Source organism: Colias eurytheme, chromosome 19, assembly GCF_061535395.1.
Source record: "Colias eurytheme isolate Ceu_HAF_F1 chromosome 19, ilColEury1 Martin Lab GWU primary, whole genome shotgun sequence".
NCBI classification, from domain to species: Eukaryota; Metazoa; Arthropoda; class Insecta; order Lepidoptera; family Pieridae; genus Colias; species Colias eurytheme.
In genome coordinates, this window is record NC_142998.1 from 6291576 (window position 1) to 6314831 (window position 23256).

General features: G+C 32.6%; 3 protein-coding genes across 3 annotated transcripts; all 3 read left to right on the plus strand.

Annotated features, from left to right (window-relative positions):
* Positions 1–5688, plus strand: LOC149900208 (uncharacterized). The gene is made up of 6 exons (XM_090113326.1): positions 1–1129; positions 1765–1984; positions 2714–3169; positions 3794–3972; positions 4391–4549; positions 4761–5688. Exons 1-6 carry the CDS (start codon positions 128–130, stop codon positions 5205–5207), a joined length of 2463 nt encoding a protein of 820 aa, XP_089969452.1. The 5' UTR covers positions 1–127; the 3' UTR covers positions 5208–5688.
* A 792-nt stretch (positions 5689–6480) lies between these two features.
* On the plus strand, positions 6481–7836 carry LOC149900209 (uncharacterized). The gene is made up of 2 exons (XM_090113329.1): positions 6481–6836; positions 7672–7836. The coding sequence occupies exons 1-2, from the start codon at positions 6546–6548 to the stop codon at positions 7834–7836; spliced, it is 456 nt and encodes a 151-aa protein (XP_089969455.1). The 5' UTR covers positions 6481–6545.
* Positions 7837–9059: 1223 nt separating this feature from the next.
* On the plus strand, positions 9060–22322 carry LOC149900210 (uncharacterized). Its single transcript, XM_090113330.1, has 3 exons — positions 9060–9483; positions 10743–10764; positions 20773–22322. The coding sequence occupies exons 1-3, from the start codon at positions 9322–9324 to the stop codon at positions 20904–20906; spliced, it is 318 nt and encodes a 105-aa protein (XP_089969456.1). The 5' UTR covers positions 9060–9321; the 3' UTR covers positions 20907–22322.
* The last annotated feature ends 934 nt before the right edge of the window (positions 22323–23256 follow it).

Here is a 23256-nt window from a genome sequence, read left to right on the forward strand (position 1 = left end):
TGCGAATGTGTTCATTGTTGAATAGATCTAAATAACAAAAAGCAATGTGATTAGATAAACTGTTTATAAAGCAGTTAATTATTATTTTATTGGCATAGTGTACGTATTTGTCTGTATTTTGCGCACTATGAAACCTCAAAAATTGCCTGAAAATGAAGAAGTGACGCCGTCCAAGAAAAAACTGAAGCAAGCTCGGCTTCCATTTAAACTTTTAACTGAAGTATCACCAAAAACTGATGTAGTGCAAACAAGAAAGAGAAAACTATCGGTGCCAGATCCGCAACCAGTCACAAAAGTTGGTAAAATAACCAAAGAAAATGAAATATCAAATGAGTTAGTCGTGATCAGTGATGATGACAGTAAGGATACTGAAGGAACAAAAGTGGAGAATAACCCGAAACATCTCAATCCATTCGTCAAATTAGTCGATACCGCGTGGAAAAAGAAACTTAATAAATCGAAGACGTCTAGAAAAAAGAAAAGTGTATTAAATAATAATGTTACGGGAGTTTGTAATGGCAAAAATGAGATTGGAACAGCCAATGATTTGGTTAATGATGCAAATAATACTTCTCGGTCTGAAACAATTGCAGACGTCGAGAAAATGGATGTTGACGAGACAGATGCAGATCATAATGAAACTGTAGAGCCATCTGAAGCAGTTGAAAAATCAACAAAAAACTCAAAGTCCGATGAACTTGAAAATGAAAAATTTGATAGTACTGAAAATAAACAGGATATAATATCATTGGAGGACTCTAATGATCCCACTGATATTGAACCCAAAGCTGATGATAATGTGGAAAGTGTAAAAAGTAATAATGATGAAGAAAAAAATGATGAAAATAGTGATTCAGAGAATAGTGAGGTTGAATGTAACAAAAATTCTAAGAAAGAGGGATCTGAAAGTACAGAAAAGGAAAAAAGTCCTGTAACACCAAGAAGAATAACTCGGAATAAGGTCAATAATAGCAATAAGAGCCTTAATACTTCCCAAATAAGTACAAGTGATGATGTTAGCTCTACTCCTAATACTCCTAAACGTACCACCAGAAGCTCTTCAGTTGTTGCAAGTGAAGGGGATGTCTCGTTAAATGAATCTGCAAACACAAATCTCACACCCAAACAGGTAAGAAAGCACATACAGTTTTGGTCCATGAAAATAAATGCTATAGATAATAGATTAACTATTTATTTTGCTATATTTTTTATCCTATTTTGCCTTTTTGCATAATATTTGTGGCAAATAATAAAAAATTTCTGAGTGCATTGAAAATTAATGGAAAATTTGGTAATGATGTTTTTAATTTCTAACATGAAAGCAGTGAATATCTGTTCAATAAAAAAATACCATTTATGAGAAACCTCATCCTTATATTGTATAATTAAAAATATAGTTTATACAGGATGTAATCGTTAAGTGTGCACAGTCGATAGTCATATCTCATACTAAATGTATGGGAGTGTTTGATGTAAATTTTTTGGATTTTTCCCGTTTTATTTTTAAAAAGTTATTATTGTCATTTTACTAATTAGGTAAAGGACTTTCGATATCAGTATAAAGTTTTTTGATATCTGAAATAGTTACGGAATAATTGCCTGTGCACACTTAACCATTACACCCTGTATATCTCTAAAATGCACTTCCATCAAGAGTTAAACAGATAACAGTACAAAATATAACTTAAAGTAAGATATTATACGCACCTTTATATTATTAGTATGGAAAATGTCCATTGTTATAAATTTATTATTAATTCACAGGCACAAAAGAAACTCGAATCTGCTAAAAAGAAAGAAGAAAGGGATAAGAAAAGACAACAGGAAAAAGAGGAAAGAGCTAGAATAAGGCAAGAAAAAGAGGAACAAAAGAAAAAGGAAAGGGAAGAAAAGGAGGAGGCCAGGAAACGAGAGAAGGAAGAAAAGGAGGAGCAGAAGAGGAAAGAGAGAGAAGAGAAGGAAAAGCAGAAAGAATTGGAAAAAAGTGAGAATCATATTTGTCTGTATAATTTATTTAAATATACTACAGTGCAACCTTAATATAACGTACCTCAATATAACGATAATCCTCGATATAACAAATTTTTCGTAATCCCCTTGAATTGTCAATAAGATTCAATATAAAATTTCCCTTTACATTACAAACATTTTTTGCGAACAACCTCTTTATAACGAATTTTTAACTATCAAGAAAAAGTATAAATACCTCTAATTAACGAATTTCGTCAACCCAAAACCTTTATATAAAGTTCCAACCAATGTAAAGATTCTTAATCTCATAGTATGTGTTTAATGTCGCGACAGGTTTCGACATGCTTTTGTTCGTAAAACGATCATTTTTGTTTAAATGGAAAGTAATGCAAACACTGCGGCTCGTCACTATTGTTAAAGATTCTAGTTGAAATGGCTCAGAAACGTTGTTACCTCTTTATAACGAATTTTAGACCAACCTAACCTCAACAACATAACGAACCTCAGTTCAACGAATTGTTCCCTTCCGATTTGTTATATCGAGGTTGCACTGTATCAATTTTTGCCTTTGAGTGAAATGAATTTAATTTGTTCTAGATCGAAATACAATAATCAATAATATAGAAATTAAGCATTATGACTTTATATTATGGAAAAATTTATATTATGATTAAGTAAAAATGCTGCTTACCCATATTCAAATTTTTATTTTACTTATAAAATAATTGAAATACTTTTTTAGAACTGAGAGAAGAAAAGGAGGAACAGAAACGGAAGGAAAAAGAAGAAAAGGAAGAGCAAAGAAAGAAAGAAAAGGAGGCGCGAGAAGAAGAGAAAAGAAAGAAACAAGAGGCTTTAGAACAAGAAAAGCAAGAACAAGAGCAGAAAAAGAAAAAGGCAGCAGAGGCATTTGTGAGCTTTTTTGTTCCGAAACAAAAATCGGAAAGAGATCAAACTACAATTTGTTTCAGTAAAAATGACATGTTATCGAACTTTACTATTAAAGCGGACATGAGATTAGCCCCAGCTGTTCGCGTCACTTTAGCAGACGATAAAAAACAAGCATTAGATAATTTCCTACAGACACAAAATATAAAAGATCTGTACATAAAGAATATCAAAAATGGTGATATAAAGCCATTGAGTAGTGGCAAGACGTGGCCACTGGATGAGAAAGATGATGATGTTATGATTATTGGTAAGTTTTTATTAAATTGGCTTTATGGACAAATATAATTCTCTCTTAATCCATCAGTCCCCGGAATCACAGACACAATAGATAATCTATTGTGTCGCGCCCCGATCGGGGCGCTCGGTGGTCAATGGGTTAATTTAATTTTTCTTGAATATTCAGTTCAGTTTTTTGGTTCTCATCATCCTAACTAGATGACTGCGACATATAAATTATGGTGATATTAATGAGAATAAATGAAACAAAGAATGTATGTGCTTTCATTTTATTTCATTTATACATACATCCTAATACTATTATAAAGGCGAAAGTTTGTATGTATGGAGGTTTGTTAATTGTTACTCTTTCAGGCAAATACTACTGAACCGATTACAATGAAATTAAGCACACATATAGAGGGTAACTTGGATTAACACATAGGATAGGTTTTATCCCGGAAATCCCACGGGAACGGGAACTATGCGGATTTTCCTTTGAAAACGCAGGCGAAGCCGCGGGCGGAAATCTAGTTATAAATAAAACAAAGAATGTATGTGCTTTCATTTTATTTCATTTATACATACATAGAATATAATATGCTTCAATTCCAATATTTTGCCAAATATTTCATATTATGCCTTACAATTACAGAAGACGAATTGCCTCCAATAGACGGTGCTGGGGAGGTTCTAGAATGTGACTCGATTGTAAGAGAAAAGTTAAGGCCCAAGTTGTTGAGTTTCCATGAAAACCGACGTCCACCTTACTGGGGTACCTGGAGAAAGAAAAGTGCACATATTAATCCAAGACAACCTTTTAAAATGGATGAGGTATGTTATTTTATTTTAGTTGAATGTAGAAGTGTTTGTATAGTGAATAATGAATATGATGGGTTGGTGTTTAGTAACAGATAGCATTAATTTAGTAAAAAAATATGTTCCCCCTTATCTGATACTTTGAAAAATTTTCAAGTAAATGTTTAAGAACCATTTGTTTCTATTTTTGAAGTGAAACTTCTTTAGGCGCTTTGAGAGTCAAATTTCATGTTCGCGTCATGGAGTAAGGCGACGAATTTGGTATCTTTGAATTTTGCCAAAGAAGTTTCACATCTGACATGTGTGCTCGGCACACACGCTCTTTTTTTCTATCCATATCTATATGACGCTTTTAAAATCTGCTTAAAAATGGGTAATTGAACAAATAAATACGCCAGTTTAATTTTAATAACATGCCTTATTGTATTTATAGAAACAACTGGACTATGAAGTAGATAGTGACGAAGAATGGGAGGAGGAGGAAGGTGAAAGTATAGATGGTAGCGCTGCGGGCAGCGACAATGAGGAGGGGCCTGATGAATATGAAGTGGACAATGAGGTGTTTGTGCCGCATGGGTACTTGAGTGACGAGGTTAGTGCTAATTGCAAATACAAGTCGTAAAAATATTTTGCCACATACAATTTTTTTTATATTTCTAGCAATGGATATGAAGCAGATGCTTTATATGTCTGTTTCACTGGTTTCTTAAGCTCTTCTGCCAAATCGGACCAAATCGGATATAGTACATGTAACTCAATGTAAAGGATAGTGTCTTATTCATATAACCATTCTTAATTTCCAGGAAGCAACTATGGACGACGATGACGTATTGTCTCTCTCACCTGAAACACAAAAAGCAAGACTGAAAAATTTAGAAGATGAATTCGAGTCGGAAATGAAAAAACCGACAGAAAAATTAAAACCTAGACTCTATGGTCTACTATGGGAATCGGCTGACGGCGGGAAACCAGAAAAGTGTGTTGATGCTCTATGGAATTACTTTAGCAAGATGGCAATGATTATGAATGATCCAACGCCTTTCTTGCAACCTTCGACTGAAACTGAAGGAACTGAAAAGAAAAAAGTTAAAAAGAAAAAAGTTCCCACAGATACTGAACAAAAGAGTCCAAGCGCCGAGAAAAAGAAAAAGCCGAAAGCCGAATCTAAAGAAAACAAAACTAAAAATGAGAAACAAGAAAAGAACCAACTGGGTATTAACGCATTTTTGACTAAATTAAAGACTTCGTAAATTACAACTCCATTGTTAGTTCAAATATTTTATTTTTATGTTTAATTTAAGGTTTGATACTATATATGTGCATATGTGCCTTATTTATCTTTCTCGTATAGTGTTGTGAATCTTTCTGATAAAGATTTAACTTATTATTACATTTAGCTGGATAAAAATGATTGAAATATGTTGAGGATTATAATTTATGGCGTATCATCCTATATTAAATACAATATAATTATTATAACTGTAGTAGGTTAATAAGTTTTCAGGAAGTTAAAAAAAATTGCCGTCATTTTTAATAGGGTTTCATTTATAAATGTGTACATCCTGGTAAAATGACATTTTTATACTATAATTACTTAATAATTTGACAAAATTGTAAATAAATATATTTTATAATTTCCTACTATACTACTATAGATAATAAAAATTTCATAAAACGTTAAATTATGTTTGATTTTATTATTATACGCTTCTATTGGCGTGCCGCGTGATGACATTTAATTTACAGCGAAAGCCTTCCTCGATAAATGAGTTATCTAATACTCGAGAATTTTTCTAATGCGACTATAGTCTGTCGACTATAAGAATTGCTTTTTGACAGCTCGACGGGTGATACCAGAAGTGATGTACAAAAGATTATCGATTGTGAGACCATTTCAATTATAAATTCAAAATTTTATCATAAATCGAATCAGGTACGTAAATAATAATTACAACGTAAACATACTAATAAGATATGTAATAATAAGACCACATATCTATGCATTTTATGTTAAAACTAAACTAAACTAATATTTTATTATTTATTGGTTTCTATCTTACAATTTGTTAAATTATATAACATAATAGAAGAGTTTTTCTGTATCGGATACATTTTACAGAGTATTTCTATCGATTATTATAATCTATCGACCATAATTATAATCTATTGAAAAATTCTGTGTAGACATCACTAAGTGGGCGGGGCCTGTCCATGAAGTACAATAATTATTTGTATGACATTTTAACATAGAAAATACAATCCTTCATAGGCGTGAAGCTGTCAAAAAGCAAATAATATAATGGACAGAGTATAGTACACAGTATTACAATATTATTTCCTACTAGTACTTCAGCTATATGACGTCTTTTTATAGCTATTTATAAAGGTTAACTATTTCTTTTATTCCGATAATATTACATTAACAAAACTAAGAAGGCAGTAAATTGTTAATTAATGAAAACTCCATAATTGTTTGATATAAAAATAAAATACCACAAATAAAACATTAATATTAAAAAAAAAAAAAAACATACAACTGACGTTTTGTTCAGTTTAAATAGCAATAGCTATAAACATCCTAATTTAAAATGTCGAAGAAAATACAATACAGAGATGTATCCGACGGATTAAAGAAATTACGGGATTTTTTACTGGGCAGGAAGTTTACGTTGCCCCATCGTTTCCCGCCTTTCCTTGCGCCTAGAACTATTCCTCCCGCAGAAATACCTAGATGTCCGGACTATAAATATTCTGGTCAATATTACTATGAGAGGAATGCATTTGATTCAGTCAAGCCGCCTGTAGTCGCCCCTGTCGCCGCCGGACCTCCTCTCAGTCATGACCCAAGTAAAAAAGGAGCTGCGCTAAAATCGGACGATGTAAGTATTTCGTCGTTTTTATGTATATGTATAGAGGTTTTGAATGCACTCTATCGTTTTGCCACTAGCACTATAACATCTAGAAACCTTTCATTCCATTTATAAAAGTTTCAGTGTTGTAAATGAGCAACTATTGAATATCAATAGAGAGAAATCTTTCGGTGTAACTACGAGTTATTTGTAATTATTTGAACATAATATGATCGATTACTATGAACAATTTCAATGAACTTATTAATTGTAGGCATGGACGTATAAAAAAAGACGGACGCCGTATTACGAACAAACAACGTGAAGCCACCATAGTAAGCTAGCGATTGTGTAAAGACAATAAACACGCACACACTCTCACCATAGTAAGCTAGTCGGCCGCCATTACGTCGTGAACTACCGACTGATTAACTGCGTCACTGTTCCACAAAAAATATTTAAAATGCAGTCTTGCGTGGTTAAATGGTGTCGCAACAGTACAATTTTAAATAACAAAACACAAGGGATTACATTCCACAGGGAAGCAAGTTATTTCTTTTATGTTTTAATGACAAAATTATTACGGCAAAATTTATAGAAAAAAATACAGCCGCCATTGTCATCAACACAGCTGTTGCCATGGCAACTTGGCACACACACATGGATGTTTCGCCGCCATTACTAGGCTTCACTCAATGTTTAGGCGATATACCGTCCGTCTTTTTTTATACGTCCATGATTGTAGGTATATATTTCCTATACCAGAAAGTAGAACCTTTTATGATTCTGTCAGAGCAGGGTATTTATTCAAATGTAGCATGGTGCTATAATAAGAGTACATATTATATTGATGATTTTCTTTCAGATTTGCTTCAACCAACCGCCAACTCCCGGACAGCCCTGGTGGTGGGATGGGCACTGCTATTACGAGTACGTTGACGATCCTCCACCAAAACCCGTTGTGGCCGCAACTAAATCTGATCGACATTCCCCGCAATGCCCTCCCTCGTCGTCTCCTCCGAAGAAATAGTTTTAGTTTTTGAATATTTATGAATGTTATTAAATTATGCTTTTGAAATTTGCTTGCCCATTTTCATTTAGTTTGTAATTTTTTTTACAACAACGCAACGCAACGTTGAGAAGAGAGGAGGAGGACCTACCTTTAGTGACTTTAATAAATTAACTATTAGAGTCTAATAGTATTAAGCAATAATATAAATATCAGTACTAAAGAGTAATACACCAGTATAACTACTTTTTCAAATATTGTACACATAACTTTAACCTTGATATTTGAACGAGCGGTCACGAGTTGTCCCTTAACCGTTAAATACTTAAATAATAGTTTACGTAGAATCGCTGTTTAATTTATGTACTAAGCAAAATAATTAAGCTCTTTTACGCTTCTTTTAGACAACTATGTGAGTAGCATAGAAATATGAAAAAAATCAGTACCTAACTAAACTTTGCCTTTAACGATTTATGAATATGCAAAATGTAGAGCTGCTGTAAAAATTGAATATTGTGCCAACACCTAGCTATACAAAATATTATTAAGCTTGTAATATTTCCTTTGTGAAGATTCTCTTATTCGATCGTATTTCATTTCCATAATGTCAAGGCAAGAATTGTGAAATATCAGACGTGCTTACATTCGCACTCCATACATTATGTATAACACATTTTCTTCTGACTGCATTTCATTCTTGAGCAATAGTTTTCAATATCACTGATGGCTGCATTAAATTGAGTGTGTGACAAATAGTGTACAACATAATATCTTTAAAAGAAATATGTTGTTTATCTATTTCACTAATTACTTTTTTACCTACTCTAGGTACTTCTATTATAGGTATCTGGGTACATAGTACATAGTACATAGACCCAGATACCGCTACGGAATGTTATATTTTGATATTGCAAAAAATAATCAAAATTATACGAGCCAGACGTCGGTGCGCTAACACAATTGTTTTTTTTTATTCTAGCATTTACCTACCCTATCGCTTTCTTTCAATGCGACAAGTAAAGTACAGCTTTTAATTATCCACAATTCGCAAATCCAAAATGCGATAAGGGGCTTATGCCGATAACATCGAACGGTTATTAGACCGCGTTCGAGACAAGAGCTCAAGAGCGTTCATCGCTAGTGATTAGGATTAATCTGTTGAACCATAGCTACAAATTTACGATAGGCGACCGCGGCGGTCGGCGCATGAGCGAAATTACGCGGTACGCCCGGCCGCCAGTGCTTCCAACATCATTACTCACTCCACACGCATCGGAGTCTCGAACCTCCGACTTATCGAGAATAATGACATACCCACACCCTCCCTCAGCGCCGACGTACTTCACGAGTTATTAAAGAAACTAAAATAATGACCCATAAAAACGGTGTTGGAATGTTGTGCTCGCTCTAAGGAATCTGACTGTATCTGTTTTCAGTGACGCTTTTGAAATTTAAGTGCGTTAGTGAGAAGAGCCACCTGTGAACCGAGTCCCAGACAACGTAAAGATGAAGGAAGACAGCGACAATTCAGCGCTGGCTGAGCGAATAGCTGAATTCAAGAGCGATCCGGAGAAACTTCGGCAAGCCTCTGAATTCGTAGATCAACTGATTCAGCAAGCAAAGAAAGAGGCAGAAATAAAACATAAAGAGAAAGAGAGAAGCAAATTTGTAAGTATCAATGTATATTTATCCCCGTAAGGAAAGTGGATGTGATAGGGCGGTAAGTTCATTGTAGATTTGCAATAGAACGCAACCGCTTCTTGATACTAGATCCCTAGAATATCCGACTTATGTCGAAAATATGTAAATTAAAACTATTTTGCATGTTTAATCTATTTTCGCGCACGTAAATTACCTCCATCACTCTTTGAGTCTTTTGACAGCAGATCAATACTCTTCATTCGCCAGTTTTATTATAAACAGCTGTTGGAAACAAATAATGTTCGGATGTTCTGATCATCATTTGCAATATGTTTTTGTTTTCAACAAGTGTGGGTAGATGTTATCTTTATCCATGTATAATGTATTGCATAATTTGATCCATATCTATAAGCTATCTATAAGATATCTTTTATTGGACAAATAAGCGATAAATTTTGGTAACACAATATTGATGTTCATGAGATTAGTATTTTCGATCTGATAATAATGTACAACTGCATAATATCTATAAATAGACTGATCAAAAACAAAAAATAGTTTCCGTTACTTTCAAAAGTACTGTACCCTATTTTGTAGGATATCTGATAATATACCTACTAAACAGTTTAGTCATTAGGTCATTAGTTTAGTCTAAACTACCTAATGACCAAATGACTCGTAAATATTGTTTTATATTGTTCTGAGATTCTTGTACCTATATTGATTGTTTAGAAATAGAAAATTTATTCGTTTATATTAATTATACTTCCCCTTATTCTCATCTATTTCGAGCTCTATATACACTCTTACATAAATACCTCTCTCTACCGAGTTTTTTGCTTGAGTCCTCTTGAGATTGTAATGTTATCGACGATCTATGCTCATAAACGAATAATTTATTCCAAGTCTTCTCATTAAAATTCCAACAACCTATAGAAAAGGAAACTCGGGTTATAATAAATAGATAAGTGTTAAGGCGATAACCTAGGACGACCTGAATACGATTATTGTAATTACATGTTATTTTCTCGCATGTTCGTGACTTCAAACGATGCTAAATAAGATTCTATTCATAATTTTCTTTGATGAATAAATTAAAAATTCTAATTATTTCTAATAATAATCTCAGAGTATATACTTACCTAGGTACTTATAATTAATAAACTCTATAATGGTAGTTTAGTTAATAGTTTTAAATTTCTATTGCTCGCTTTTGCATCGTCCAATTTTGTAACCAATTTTTTTGTAGTCATACTAATAGTAATACAAATTTCTTATTGTTTCAGGAATCACAAGAGCTGGGATCAAGTGAGTAAATTATCTAATTAAAATAAAATCTATTCTATATTAACTTGTAGATAGATTATCACATACAATATCTACAATTTCATCAAAGACGATTTAGTACTTTTGTAGTGAAAATAAACATAGTGTCACTAGATTTAAATATTGATAAAGATAACGTTTAATTATAGTAGATACGATATGATCCTGCGACTTCTAGACATCTGTAATCTGGCCGAAGTCAGCATCTCAAAATCTACTCTCATACCACAACCTGAATCTAAACAAGGGAACCTGAATCTAATCCTTTTAATAGTTTTATTATACCTACATCTATCTTTATTATAGAAATCTTTTTATAACCGTATAAACTATAATCGATCGTTCAGGATATAAATACCCTATACATTACCCGATACAATTTCTACTATGTACAATAGGTCAATATAGACATAATCCTTACGCATATTTACGTTTTTTGTTTGTTGTAAGTTCTATAATATTTAAAAGTTATTCAATTTGTCATGAACAAAAAGCTGTTGTACTTTGTTATTGTCAAAAGCTCTCTCATTTTGTATGGCCTCTTAAAACTTTGGTAATCTTTTATCGTTCTTTAACTTTGAGAATATGAAATAAGATGTAGGTAATAGGAATAAGACGTAGATCACATATACCTATGAATTAAAATAAATACGTAATAGTAATATGTATTACTTATAATAGTTATAATTTTATATTTATATTTTATTTTTTTTTTTTTATATTTATATATTTATATTTATTTATTTATTTCACCTTACCACCACCAATATAATATTACAATGTAACAATTTTAGTCTTTGAAATCACAGTATTATCAACATAGATTCGTAGGTATAAAAGGCGCGAGATAAACTTTGTGACATACAAAATATGCTTGTTCTTAGAGTATAAATACTGAAATTACATACAAAAAAATGCCATAAATTAATTAAATGCTTAACTCATACAAAAATTAACTAAATACACTCTACTATAAAATTCTAAAAGCTATCCACAACAATTTATTATTTAGTATATTTAGTATATTTATATTTATATATTTACCTCCAAACAATTTACATCAAACATCAATTAATCTATTTCAGTAAGACATAGTAATTATTACAAATAAACATAAATTACTTCCCTCCGTGCTAGTCGCTGACGCCACTGTGTTACAGTAGGGAAGTTTATTATTATTTTATTTTTATTTATTTTTTTTGCAAAGTTTACACTACGGCTTAAAGATATAAAACTTATGAGCTTATGAGGATAAACAATAATTGGGTAACTTTAAGTAATAGGTACTAAAAGGCACTAGCCACAAACAGTTTTTCTGTCTCGTTGTAGTCGAGGCGAAGCAGAAATTTATCCAAAGATTTACTACAAAGGTATCTACTCATTTCTTTTATTTTAATTTTATTGTTAATATAATTATACAAATAGGGAGCAATATAATATGCAAAATTTTTCGCAAAACGAGTTTTACAACCCGGCACACAGTAAATCTCTTCAATGCGGGTTTTTCTTTTTGTAACAACGGATGAAGATGGAGGAACTGTGTGCTGCTCCAGGACTATCACTTTGATAAATAATTGCCTCACAGTCAGAACGCGGCATTCGTTGTACAAGAGATTTGTTGGATATCTAAACGGCTTAAATTGCAGTACTTTTAAGATACATCTCTGTGTGCGTTCGAGCTTAAGAAGTGTTGTTTTGTTTGCGCCACCCCAAGCCGAGATTCCATAATTAATGAGCGATTGGCACAAAGACTGATAAACGATTTTGTTAGTGGTTTCATCCTTAAGGCGTCTTATTTTTTTAAAAATTGGTATAAGTTTACGTATTCTACTTTTTAAATCATCTATTTGCGGCTTCCAGTTTAAGTTTTTATCTATTGTTATCCCTAAGTATTTTATAGTATCGACAGGACAAAGAGTATAGCAATCGCAGTTTCCTATATTTAAGCACGTATGCGCCTTTATGGTAAAATTTTGGGGAGGTCTATTATTATTTTTAAGAGAAAAATTTATATATTTAGTTTTTGTAAAATTTAAAGTTAAAAGATTATGATTTAGCCAATTTATTACCAATCGCATGCCTGATTCAGCTGCCAAACGAGCAGATTCCCATGTCTCCCCTTGAAAAACAATAACAGTATCATCAGCAAAACTTATTAACTTCGCGTCAGGTATGTGTAGATTACATAGGTCATTTAGGTATATTAAAAAGAGCGTAGGGCCGAGTACCGATCCCTGAGGAACGCCAAAATTTATGGACCGCTTTTGACTCTGTACATCACCAATTTTAACAATTTGAGTCCTATTTGATAAATAATCTCTAAACAATTCTAGAGGGGTACCACGAATTCCCATTGATTCAAGCTTTGCCAGGAGCAGGGGGACAGAGACAGTATCGAACGCTTTCGCCAGATCCAAAAAAACACCCAAACATTTTATCTTCCTGTCTAAATTGTTAGCAATAAGAGACACAAGAGTATTGATAGCATCACTAGTCGATTTTTTTGCACGAAAGCCAAATTGATTAGTTGAAAGTATGCAATTCTTTTCCAAATAATTAACGAGACGCTTATTAATAAGCTTCTCCAGAACCTTTGATATGGTTGGCAAAAGTGAGATAGGGCGATAGTTGGTTATACTGTCTCTGTCACCCGACTTGTAAATCGGCACAACTTGAGATTGCTTTAAACGATCAGGAAACACACCCGATGATAAGCATATATTGCATAATTGCGTGATCAGTGGGCCAAATATAGCAAGATTTTTCTTTAAGAAAATAGATGATATGCCATCATATCCTGAAGCATAAGTGTTTTTTAGAGCCAAAATTGTACTATTAACCACCACTATATCTGTTTCCAATAAAACAAATGAATTAAGTGAAATGGCGCCTTGATTATTTTTAGATTTGAGCTGAATTTCTGATAAATTTAGTTGATTTAAAATATTTGATGCTAATTCATTACCTATATTAATAAAGAAATCATTTATAAATTCAATAGAATGAACTGGAGTGTTCTTAAGTTTTAATAAATTTAAAGCATTATCAGGGCTTTTTAAAGAGTTACTGTTTATATGGCAAATGCGTTTAATAGTTTTCCACGACTTTTTAATATCTTTTCTATTATTATTAAGCTCAATTTTATCATAGTTGTTTTTAGAAGTATGTAAAATATTACTGCAATGATTCCTATAGCGTTTATATATGAGTTCAAGTTCCTTATTATTTGGATCGTTTTTGTTTCGGCGGTGTAAAATATCTCTGAAACGTATACATCGCAGCAAACCTGGTGTAATCCAGGGTTGTAAAATAGAATTTCTATTAGTTTTTTTAAATAATCGGGAGCTATCGCTTATAATATTGCCAACGGTATCAAGTAATGAATTAGTTAGACTATTAGGATCATTTGTAGATAGTAGATTGTGCCAATCTACCAATGACAGTAGTTTGGAAGCTTTTGAGTAATTTATATTGGTTGTAAAACATGTTGTCTTAGCTATACTAGTTTTTTGTTTGTTAGAAAAAGTAAGAAATATTGCAGAATGATCCGTTATTGCAGACTCACATACAAAAGTAGCCACTTTTATATTAGATCTTACGAAACAGTGGTCAAGACAGCTTTTACCACGTGTAGGTAAAGAGTGACTTGGTAAGAATCCGTGACATGCAAGAAAATCTAGATATTCGTCAGATCTTTGATCAGTGTTCTCATTACTGATGTCAATATTTAAGTCGCCAATTATGTAGATATTAGGAATACACCTTAAGTTACACAATATTAAGTCAAAAGAATGCAGGAATTTATCTATTGTCGCAAAAGAGGGAGATCGATAAATACAAACAAAAGCATATTGTTTTGCAATAGTTATAATTAGACCATCAGCATCATCCAAATTTGGTTCAACAACTTCGATATCAGTAATATTATTACGTATGTACGCAGTAACCCCGCTGTTTTGGTTTATATGTCTTGTAGTGTTGTAACTATGATAGTTCTCTAGGGGTGGAACAAAGTCATAATTTTTTAGCCAGCATTCAGTAAGTATTATTAAATCGCACTCGAACGCACAACGTGACAGAAAAACCTTAAATTCCAAGAAGTTTTTATTAATACTACGAATATTTTGAGTAACAATTTTAAAAGAGGAATAAGAAGAAAAGCTGTTATCATTAAGAAGTTCCGGATTAGCAATTAAACAAGAATTACCCACTCCAATCTCACTATCAACTTGGTTCCCAAGTGTTTCCACATCGTTTCTATCCATTTTCCAATTTAAGAATGTATGGAAAGTATTTTTGACAGTTATTTCTGGGGATGAGTGAGTAATATTTAGTTTTTTTGGGTCTTCTTGATAATTTTAGGTACTCCATTGAAGTATTTTATACATAGTTCTTGTTCACCTTCTTCAATGCGACGATTCATCTCTTCTCTTACTGATAATAAATGGGATTTTTGCGCGGGCGTTTGGTCATAATACATAAAAATATTTTTAGGGAGTTTAGTTCTATGTCGCAGCAGAACTCGGGGAGTGTCATTCGAATTAAATATCACTTTTATCGGTCGACTTTTATTGGGAATGAATTTCCCCAACCGTATGCACTTTATTGGCTTCGGGCAATTTTCGTATATTGTCGAGATAATTTGGAAAACTTTTTCATAGTCATATGTGGTTCTAGAATTAAAATTTGTATCAATTTTTTCCGAAATACCGACCAAAATTACATTTTTTTCACGCTCATTACGCTCCTTCAATTCCGAAATTAAGGTTTCATCAATAACGCTTGTTGTTTTTATTTTGTCGTGATCAGGTAATAATTTTATTTTTTGAAAGTTGTTTTCTAGGGTTGAAATTCTGTTTTCTGACGAGATTAGACTAGAACGAATTTTTTGAGAATCACATTTCAAGTCATTTATTTCTTGGGTAAGCGATTGCGTTACCGAATATATGGCAGTTATATCTTCTTTAATGCATGATATCTGTTGGCTTAATTTAGTTAAATTTTCATTTTGATCTTTGGCGAATTCTTGGAAAAAATTCATGATTTCAATACGAAAATCCGCTAGGTCTTTTTTAAAATCTTGTTCATACGTGCGCTCCTTTCTTTTCCTTATGTTAATATTTGAATTCTGTGTTTCCTCCATGCCGTATCCACGCAGATTCGGTGTTGATCCGCCTCCGCTACCGCTGCCGCTTATAAATGTAATACTCGGCGGCGTGTGTTGCAAACTCATAGCGAAAACCTGTTTGTTATCGTAAATACTGCACGGGCGTTTAGTAATAACACTTCACTCTTAGTATGAATGTACTTTTGTATAACGTCAATGGCAGGTTCGATGTAGACTACGTATATGTTCATATAACGTTTTATTAATTAATATAGCTCAACACACGTTATTTCAATGTAGATAACATCCGTAGTTAATAGTATCGACGAGTTTATAGCGAGTCAGACCGTGTACAGGCGCCGATAACACGAGTGCATCGCGCTGCGGCCGTGCGTTAACTCCAATTAGTTAAATGAGAAGTTAATAATTTACCAATGAATGGATTAATCCATCATTCTAATTGTAGTGGGTAACTATTGTGTAGCTTTTAATAGAAAGCATTTCAATATTTTTGTGTTTAGATGTACCGACAAAAATAGGTCAAGATATGTTCCACCCTTCTTTTGAACAAAAGTCTTCATAGAAATAAGAACGGAAGGCATTCGTGCTTATTCAAAATAGGTGCCCTTTCGAACAATAAGGTCACACGAAAATGGACCTTTTATGTTCCGGAACTAAAATATTCATAACCGTACTGATGTGAGGGTTCCGTAAATTATATTAAAGGAATAAACCATCGGGCATCCTTTTTAATTAAGATAATAAATGTTTTTATTTAATAAATAACAATATCAAATTAACATTCAGTTATGTTTCCTTTTATAATTGATTTAATTTCTTTAAAATAAATTAATTTGTCAACGAATAGATAGGTATCACATAAGTAGCTAGAGTAAGCTCTCTCAGCACATACCTACCTAATTAAGATTAATGTACGTATAGGTAGACACTTCTTTAGATTAGCGCCTGCAAAAGTAGGAATATAGGTACGGTAATTACCCACATTAAGAAAATCATAATATAATATGTATTAGGTAGGTAATCAAATTTGTAATTTTCTTCTCCACACTGAAAGTGTACCGATAAAAATAGTTATCTTTTAATAGTACCTGCCTACCTACCTTATTAGCCATCTCTATCTGTAAGATACAAATTAATTTTGAGGTCTGTTGTTACCTATTTGTTAGGGACCATGGTAGATTGTTGCAAAAAAATTGTAAATAGTAAAATGAATATTATAATATATAGTATACTTGTAACATAGTGATTACTTATCCTTCACGGGGACTCATGTTGATGGAATTTCACTTATTTCGATGACATTTTAATTATTTTGAAATAAAAAATTGCGTATGGCACCTATTTAACAACGAAAATAGGTTATTTAACGACCTGGTTTATTTGTGTTGAAATAATATTGCATAAAATCTATTACCTACGAATTCTATGAAATGTCGCATGATAAAGAAGGCATTGACATGATTGTCGACCTATCATTAATTGATACCACTTAATAAAATACCTATAGTAGGTAACATTAGTGCATCGTAAAGACAACCAATAACCACGTTTAAACCGTTTATTTAAAGTAATGAAGGGGAAGTACTCAAATTGTATTGTGAGTTAAAAATAACAGAGCGAAGTAAAGCGACATGATTGTTTGATGACGCAATTGCTTTGTGTTTACTCACACAAGGCAAGTATTAATTTCGTGAACAATAGATAAGAAAATCACGAGCTACCTGTAAATATGCGGATTATTTGTCATCTTTATCGAGATGACATGAGGGCCTTGGCTTGTGAGTTGTGATAATAATATTTAGTAACCTTGAAAGTGCATTGTTTTGCGAGGTAACTAAAATGTTTTTTGTGGCTTTACTTTTTTGGGGACTCAAAAAGTTAGTTGGATAAATTATACCTACTCTGTTTGAAGCTTAAATAATAAAGGTTACAAAGCAAGCCGAACTGAATAAGTAATTACCTATAAGTAGGTAGTAGGTAACTGCGCAAAATAATATTTAGAAAATATGAGAACGGTTTATTAAAAAAAAACCGGCCAAGTGCGAGTCGGACTCGCACCGAGGGCTCCGAAAAAACCTATTTTATATTACGTTGTAATTGTAACTTTATGCTTTTAGCAATTTTTCCTTTATCTCTGCTTCAAGACTCTGTGTTCACGGGAAGTTCCCTGTAATATTAAGCATTAAGCAAAAAAATTTCTACATTTTTCATAGAATCAAACCTACAGGCTGTAGGTTTGATTCTATGAAAAATGTAGAAATTTTTTTGCTTAATGCTTAATATAATGTGATCATGTCATGTCACTTTACGCTCATTAGTCATTATCATCTGAAAACAGAATCTGAATACGATAACCGCAGACAAATTTATTGATCAAAATAGGCCAACTAGAAATAATTTATTAATAATTTTGTCATTGTGGTTAGATGATTCACTATAAATTAGATTTTTTTGAGTTTTACTTTGTTTTCGAATCTTTCTGCTCAATCTATGAGGTCTGAAAAAAGAACGAAGGACTAATTATTCCACTATGTATTTGCAAAATCTACGAATTAATTAATACTTTACTTCATATTATGTGCTATTCTATATGGTCATTAATGTCAATTATGTAGCGGCTCGCTCATTAAAATTTTGCACAATTAATGATGTGAATAATACCATAGTGAAATATCTGCAATAACGAATGCACTTATGTTATGTTGTCTGGGCTTTTGCTCGCACAATACGTTCGGATCGATCGAAGCTCCGTAGCCTCCCTACGTGTAATCCGCCCCTGAGCGATGAAAGCAGAGGTTTATTTGCCTTTAGAATATATTGATTTTGCATATTATTTACCTGCATGAGCAACTAACGTGTCGCGTAACGTGAACTGACAAAGAGAATGTGCATGTATAATTATGGTAAACTCTAGTAGGAAGGTATAGGTAGGTAGCAATATAAATATACAAAGCCTTACCTACGTAGGTAGTAGGTACCTGTTTCTATTTAATGAAAGTTCATTGTACGAATATACATAAATTCATTATTCAAAAGCACGTGTTAGGTAATTTTGAATTATATTTAAATGTAAGTAGCTAATAGACTTAGAACAAGAATAAAATTAGAATTTTAGATAGGTATTAGTTCTTTCTTTATTGACAAAAAAAATATTTATGTAAAAAATAAATTAATTATTTATGGAAAATCCAAGGCAGGCTTACCTAAACATTTTTCTTGGTCTTTTCCACGTCTTTTCAATGGCATTATGCTCATAAATCATAATACATATAATAATTATGTAGCCAGCTAAATAAAAACATTAATCTTAGGTAATAGATAATAGTTATTATTCATAATAACATAAAGATACAATGTAAAGTGTAAACTCTAGACTCATAAAGCTCAATACTGTAGCTGTACCTACATCGTTACGCGTCGTAGCCATTTCATTCACTTTAGAGCTCTACCGCTAGGGGAGATACGTAGGCGGAGGGCGGTTGGGAGGTGCTCAAATGAGACAAACTTCAACCCTAATTAAATTGAAGGTAGACACGACAATACTTCTCTTTTTTACTATCAAGCCCGGCACGTTCATTCTTTTATTACGTTTGTGGAGCTTTTCGCGATATCGCACCGTTAAACCGTGATTTATTCGCGTGTTAAACTGTAAACCAGGGGATTTAGTGCAATGTAGGTACAGCCACATAAATCGACCATTATTTTAAAATGTATTTAGAGTTTATATTTTCTTTGAGGCATAATAAATCTGGGTCAGTGTACATGCCGTAATGTATGCAGGTCCATTGTTGTAAAAAGTAGGTATATGATTTATCCGGTGTGTTTGAATTTTTTGTATGAAATATGCACATTGCTCTAAAGTTTTATTTTAAACTAGCGACCCGCCCCGGCTTCGCACGGGTGCAATGCTGATACTAAATACACTACAGAAAAACTGTGAACGTTGTAGGTATATAAAAACATAGCGGCCCGCTCCAGCTTCGCACGGGTATAAAATAGAAAGCCGGGCGGCCGGCCAGAACCGCTGCAAACGCTACGTCCCGCAATTCTTAAATCTGTAATATCTTCGAAAATATTCACTTAAATCATACGGTGTAAAGGGCTATATAGATCTATATTAAATGAACAATGTATTCAAGGTATTTAATTGGTTAAGGATTAATGCTGTATTAGCTAAAATCGCATCGAAAATTAGGCATTATTTGTCGTAAAAAGTAAAGGACAAAAAAAAGTTATTGTGGGTTATCCATAAGAGATAGACATATACCATCCCGGACTTTTGTGTAGACCTTTTCAATGTGTATAATACTTAGTACATTATTTTTATAAAACTCGTAGGGTTCAGCCTGCGTTTGCAATGTAAGCGGAAAAAATGTAATTTTTTACGACATCACATTAGAAACCTCAAAAATAACAGTACTTTTCCACTATTTTAAGAATGTTATTATACATATAAACCTTCCTCTTGAATTACTCTATCTATTAAAAAAAACCGCATCAAAATCCGTTGCGTAGTTTCAAAGATTTAAGCGTACAAAGGGACATAGGGACATAGGGACATAGGGACAGGGAAAGCGACTTTGTTTTATACTATGTAGTGATTTGTGTTGTAAGGTAGGTCACAATACGTAGGTTCTCGACTACTTACTTACTCGTATATATAGCCTAGCCAAATAATATCTATGAAAATAGTCTCCAATAATTTGAAGCCAAATCGTATTACATAAATCATTCAATTTATTTTTGGAGCTAGTCGGTAATTTTAGTTATAGCGTAGGCTTAAGGAGGCTACCACCACTGCCAGAACAAAGCCTTACCATGAGGGTATTAACAGTGTCTTTTGAAATTATTATCTTTTTCAGATAACCTCAAACGGCGGTTCGGTCGAGCCCGCGGTTTCATGCTGCGTATGTTCGACGCTCTGTGCAACTGCACGCAGACAGCGGCCGCTGCCGCACGCACACACGCCCGCAACAATCCCTTTACAAAGCGCTAAACATTTGCCGCCATTTTCGAGATCAACTGGTACGTGTTGGCACTTGGCAGTGAGGGTTGGTTTGAGACACGCGGGTAACTAAATGATATACTGAGAGGAAGATAAAGAATGATCGGATGGAAAATATATTATTCATTTTAAGAGTGGTGCGCTTGCAATATGATAATTCATTATGATACTGCAAGCATTTCTAGATAGGATAGAGATGATCTGTTTTGTATTATTGATAATCCGGGATTGAATAGTGACGTTAGCTACCTAACATTTTAAGCGTATACACGTGACCTCTGAAGTTAAATGTCGAGCTGGTTTGTATGCCGAATTTGAGCTACGGTAACATCAATATTCAGCGAAGGAAAGCTTGCGATCTCAAATTATTAAGATTGTATATGGAATTATTAGATATACTCTGTGTTGTAGGTGAACCACGAACGCGCAAAAGCAGACACAAAATATATAATTAATTTATATATCTATATGTAACTATATCCTTTACCAAATAGCTTAGATTAGTGTCTTCCTATTTTCCTTAGACGTTGTGATACCCACTGATGTATTCGTAATTAAAAAAACGCTTAGTATTTATCTTCTATATTGTGTATAGTAGCATTAAACGTAGCGAAATATCTTGAAGACCCATATCAGTGTATTTTGGATTATATGAAAATGTAGAACTTAAAATAAATGTTGTAAGTTTATAGTCGATGATGGAATTACAAACAAACATTTTAACAATTGATGTAAATAAGTGTTAAGTTGTCTGTAATGAAGCTTTTTTATCTATATCCTAATCTTATTTATTTTATAGTTATCTTGAAACATTTATACCTATACCGAGTATATATTTTATAAAATTATTATTTAATTTGTAACTACATATAATATACACATAGATATATAAAATGACTGCAGTAATGAAACTTTAACTTTTACGTCTACTTTTTGATGGCAATTTTAATAAAAGAGTATCCCTAAGAATTTTTATATGACATGATTTTTACTTTTTAGTACTTAGTCTTCGGAAAGAACATTTTTATTTATGAAGTAGCATTATTTTCAAGATTAACCAAAATATTTTGTCAAATAAGTAGTCGATGCTATCACCAAATATAATAAGAAATGTTTACCTACTACTGCACCTTTAAACTTAAAGGTAACATAATTTTGTGTTCAATTTTGGTTTTTAAATAGTGAATTACCAGTGGTAGATAATCTAGAAGCTATAATATTATATTCTTCTATATTCTTCGACCTATCATAATATTATTGTAAAAATATTATTGTTTCACTGTCGAGCGAGATTGTATGTTCTTGTGAGCTGTATTATAAATGTTCAATGTGATATCCTGCCTGTAACTAAAACTTCCGATGTGATCTGACTTGCGAATTCTTCTATCAAATAAATGATTTTGTGAATGTGGTTGTTTTATTTTGGAAGCTATTTTCCTGTGTAGGTAAGTACTTGTTACGTTTATACAAAAATAAACAAAACGTGTGAAATAGAAACTACTTACACCTTTCTTTTTGGAAATTACTTACTTACGTAGGTATAGTTACAATATGTTAGTTATGTAAAACCATTAACCACCAAGATGATAAAATAATACATATCTCTCCTCTGGAAAAATAGTTAAGGACACTTCACTCCTTTACCTTTTTACACGCTTTTTATTAGCTTTGAATTATGGTATCACATCGTGGCCTAGGTACCTTGTAATTAATTAATTAATTAGTTACTAACGAATATGAACGGAGGGTTCTAATTATTATTGTTAAAATATAGCGCCATCTATTGCATACTTAATCCCGACACTAGATGTCGCCATATGTAAGAATAGTTCTTAGATCATTAAGTAATGGATGGAGTACGCTGGCAAATGTTCTAACTAAACTTTCTGCTGATTTTGGTGCGGGGAGGGTAACTCACACTATTGAAACACAATCACACATTCACAAAAATAATTTGTGTCACGAAAGTCGTAAAAATTTACGACCTTTTAAGCGACGAGTTTTTAAATTCAACTCTATCCATAAGTTCATAAAGATTAAATTTGTATTTCATTCCAAGTTGTCTCGTGGGGAGTGCGGTTCAATATCGCGTTCTAAATTCAACTTTATAACTTATTTCATAAAGATTAAATTTGTATTTCTATAAAAGATAGTCTCGTAAGGAATGCGGTTCATTATCACGTTTTAAATTCAACTTTATCTCTCAGTTAATAAAGATTAAATTTGTATATTTTCTTTCCATGATAGTCTCGTCTCTCTCTCTCTAAACATGACTCGATTATTTGTCTTGATCATATCGCTAAACGATACATCGACGATTATTAGAAATTGCATTTAATTA

Coding starts and splice junctions, on each gene's coding strand:
- LOC149900209 (XM_090113329.1), top strand. CDS start 6,546: ATGTCGAAGAAAATACAATACAGAGATGTATCCGACGGATTAAAGAAA. Junction 6,837..7,671: donor CTGCGCTAAAATCGGACGAT/GTAAGTATTTCG, acceptor ATTTTCTTTCAG/ATTTGCTTCAACCAACCGCC.
- LOC149900208 (XM_090113326.1), top strand. CDS start 128: ATGAAACCTCAAAAATTGCCTGAAAATGAAGAAGTGACGCCGTCCAAG. Junction 1,985..2,713: donor GCAGAAAGAATTGGAAAAAA/GTGAGAATCATA, acceptor ATACTTTTTTAG/AACTGAGAGAAGAAAAGGAG. Junction 3,973..4,390: donor AACCTTTTAAAATGGATGAG/GTATGTTATTTT, acceptor TTGTATTTATAG/AAACAACTGGACTATGAAGT.
- LOC149900210 (XM_090113330.1), top strand. CDS start 9,322: ATGAAGGAAGACAGCGACAATTCAGCGCTGGCTGAGCGAATAGCTGAA. Junction 9,484..10,742: donor AGAAAGAGAGAAGCAAATTT/GTAAGTATCAAT, acceptor TTATTGTTTCAG/GAATCACAAGAGCTGGGATC. Junction 10,765..20,772: donor ATCACAAGAGCTGGGATCAA/GTGAGTAAATTA, acceptor TATCTTTTTCAG/ATAACCTCAAACGGCGGTTC.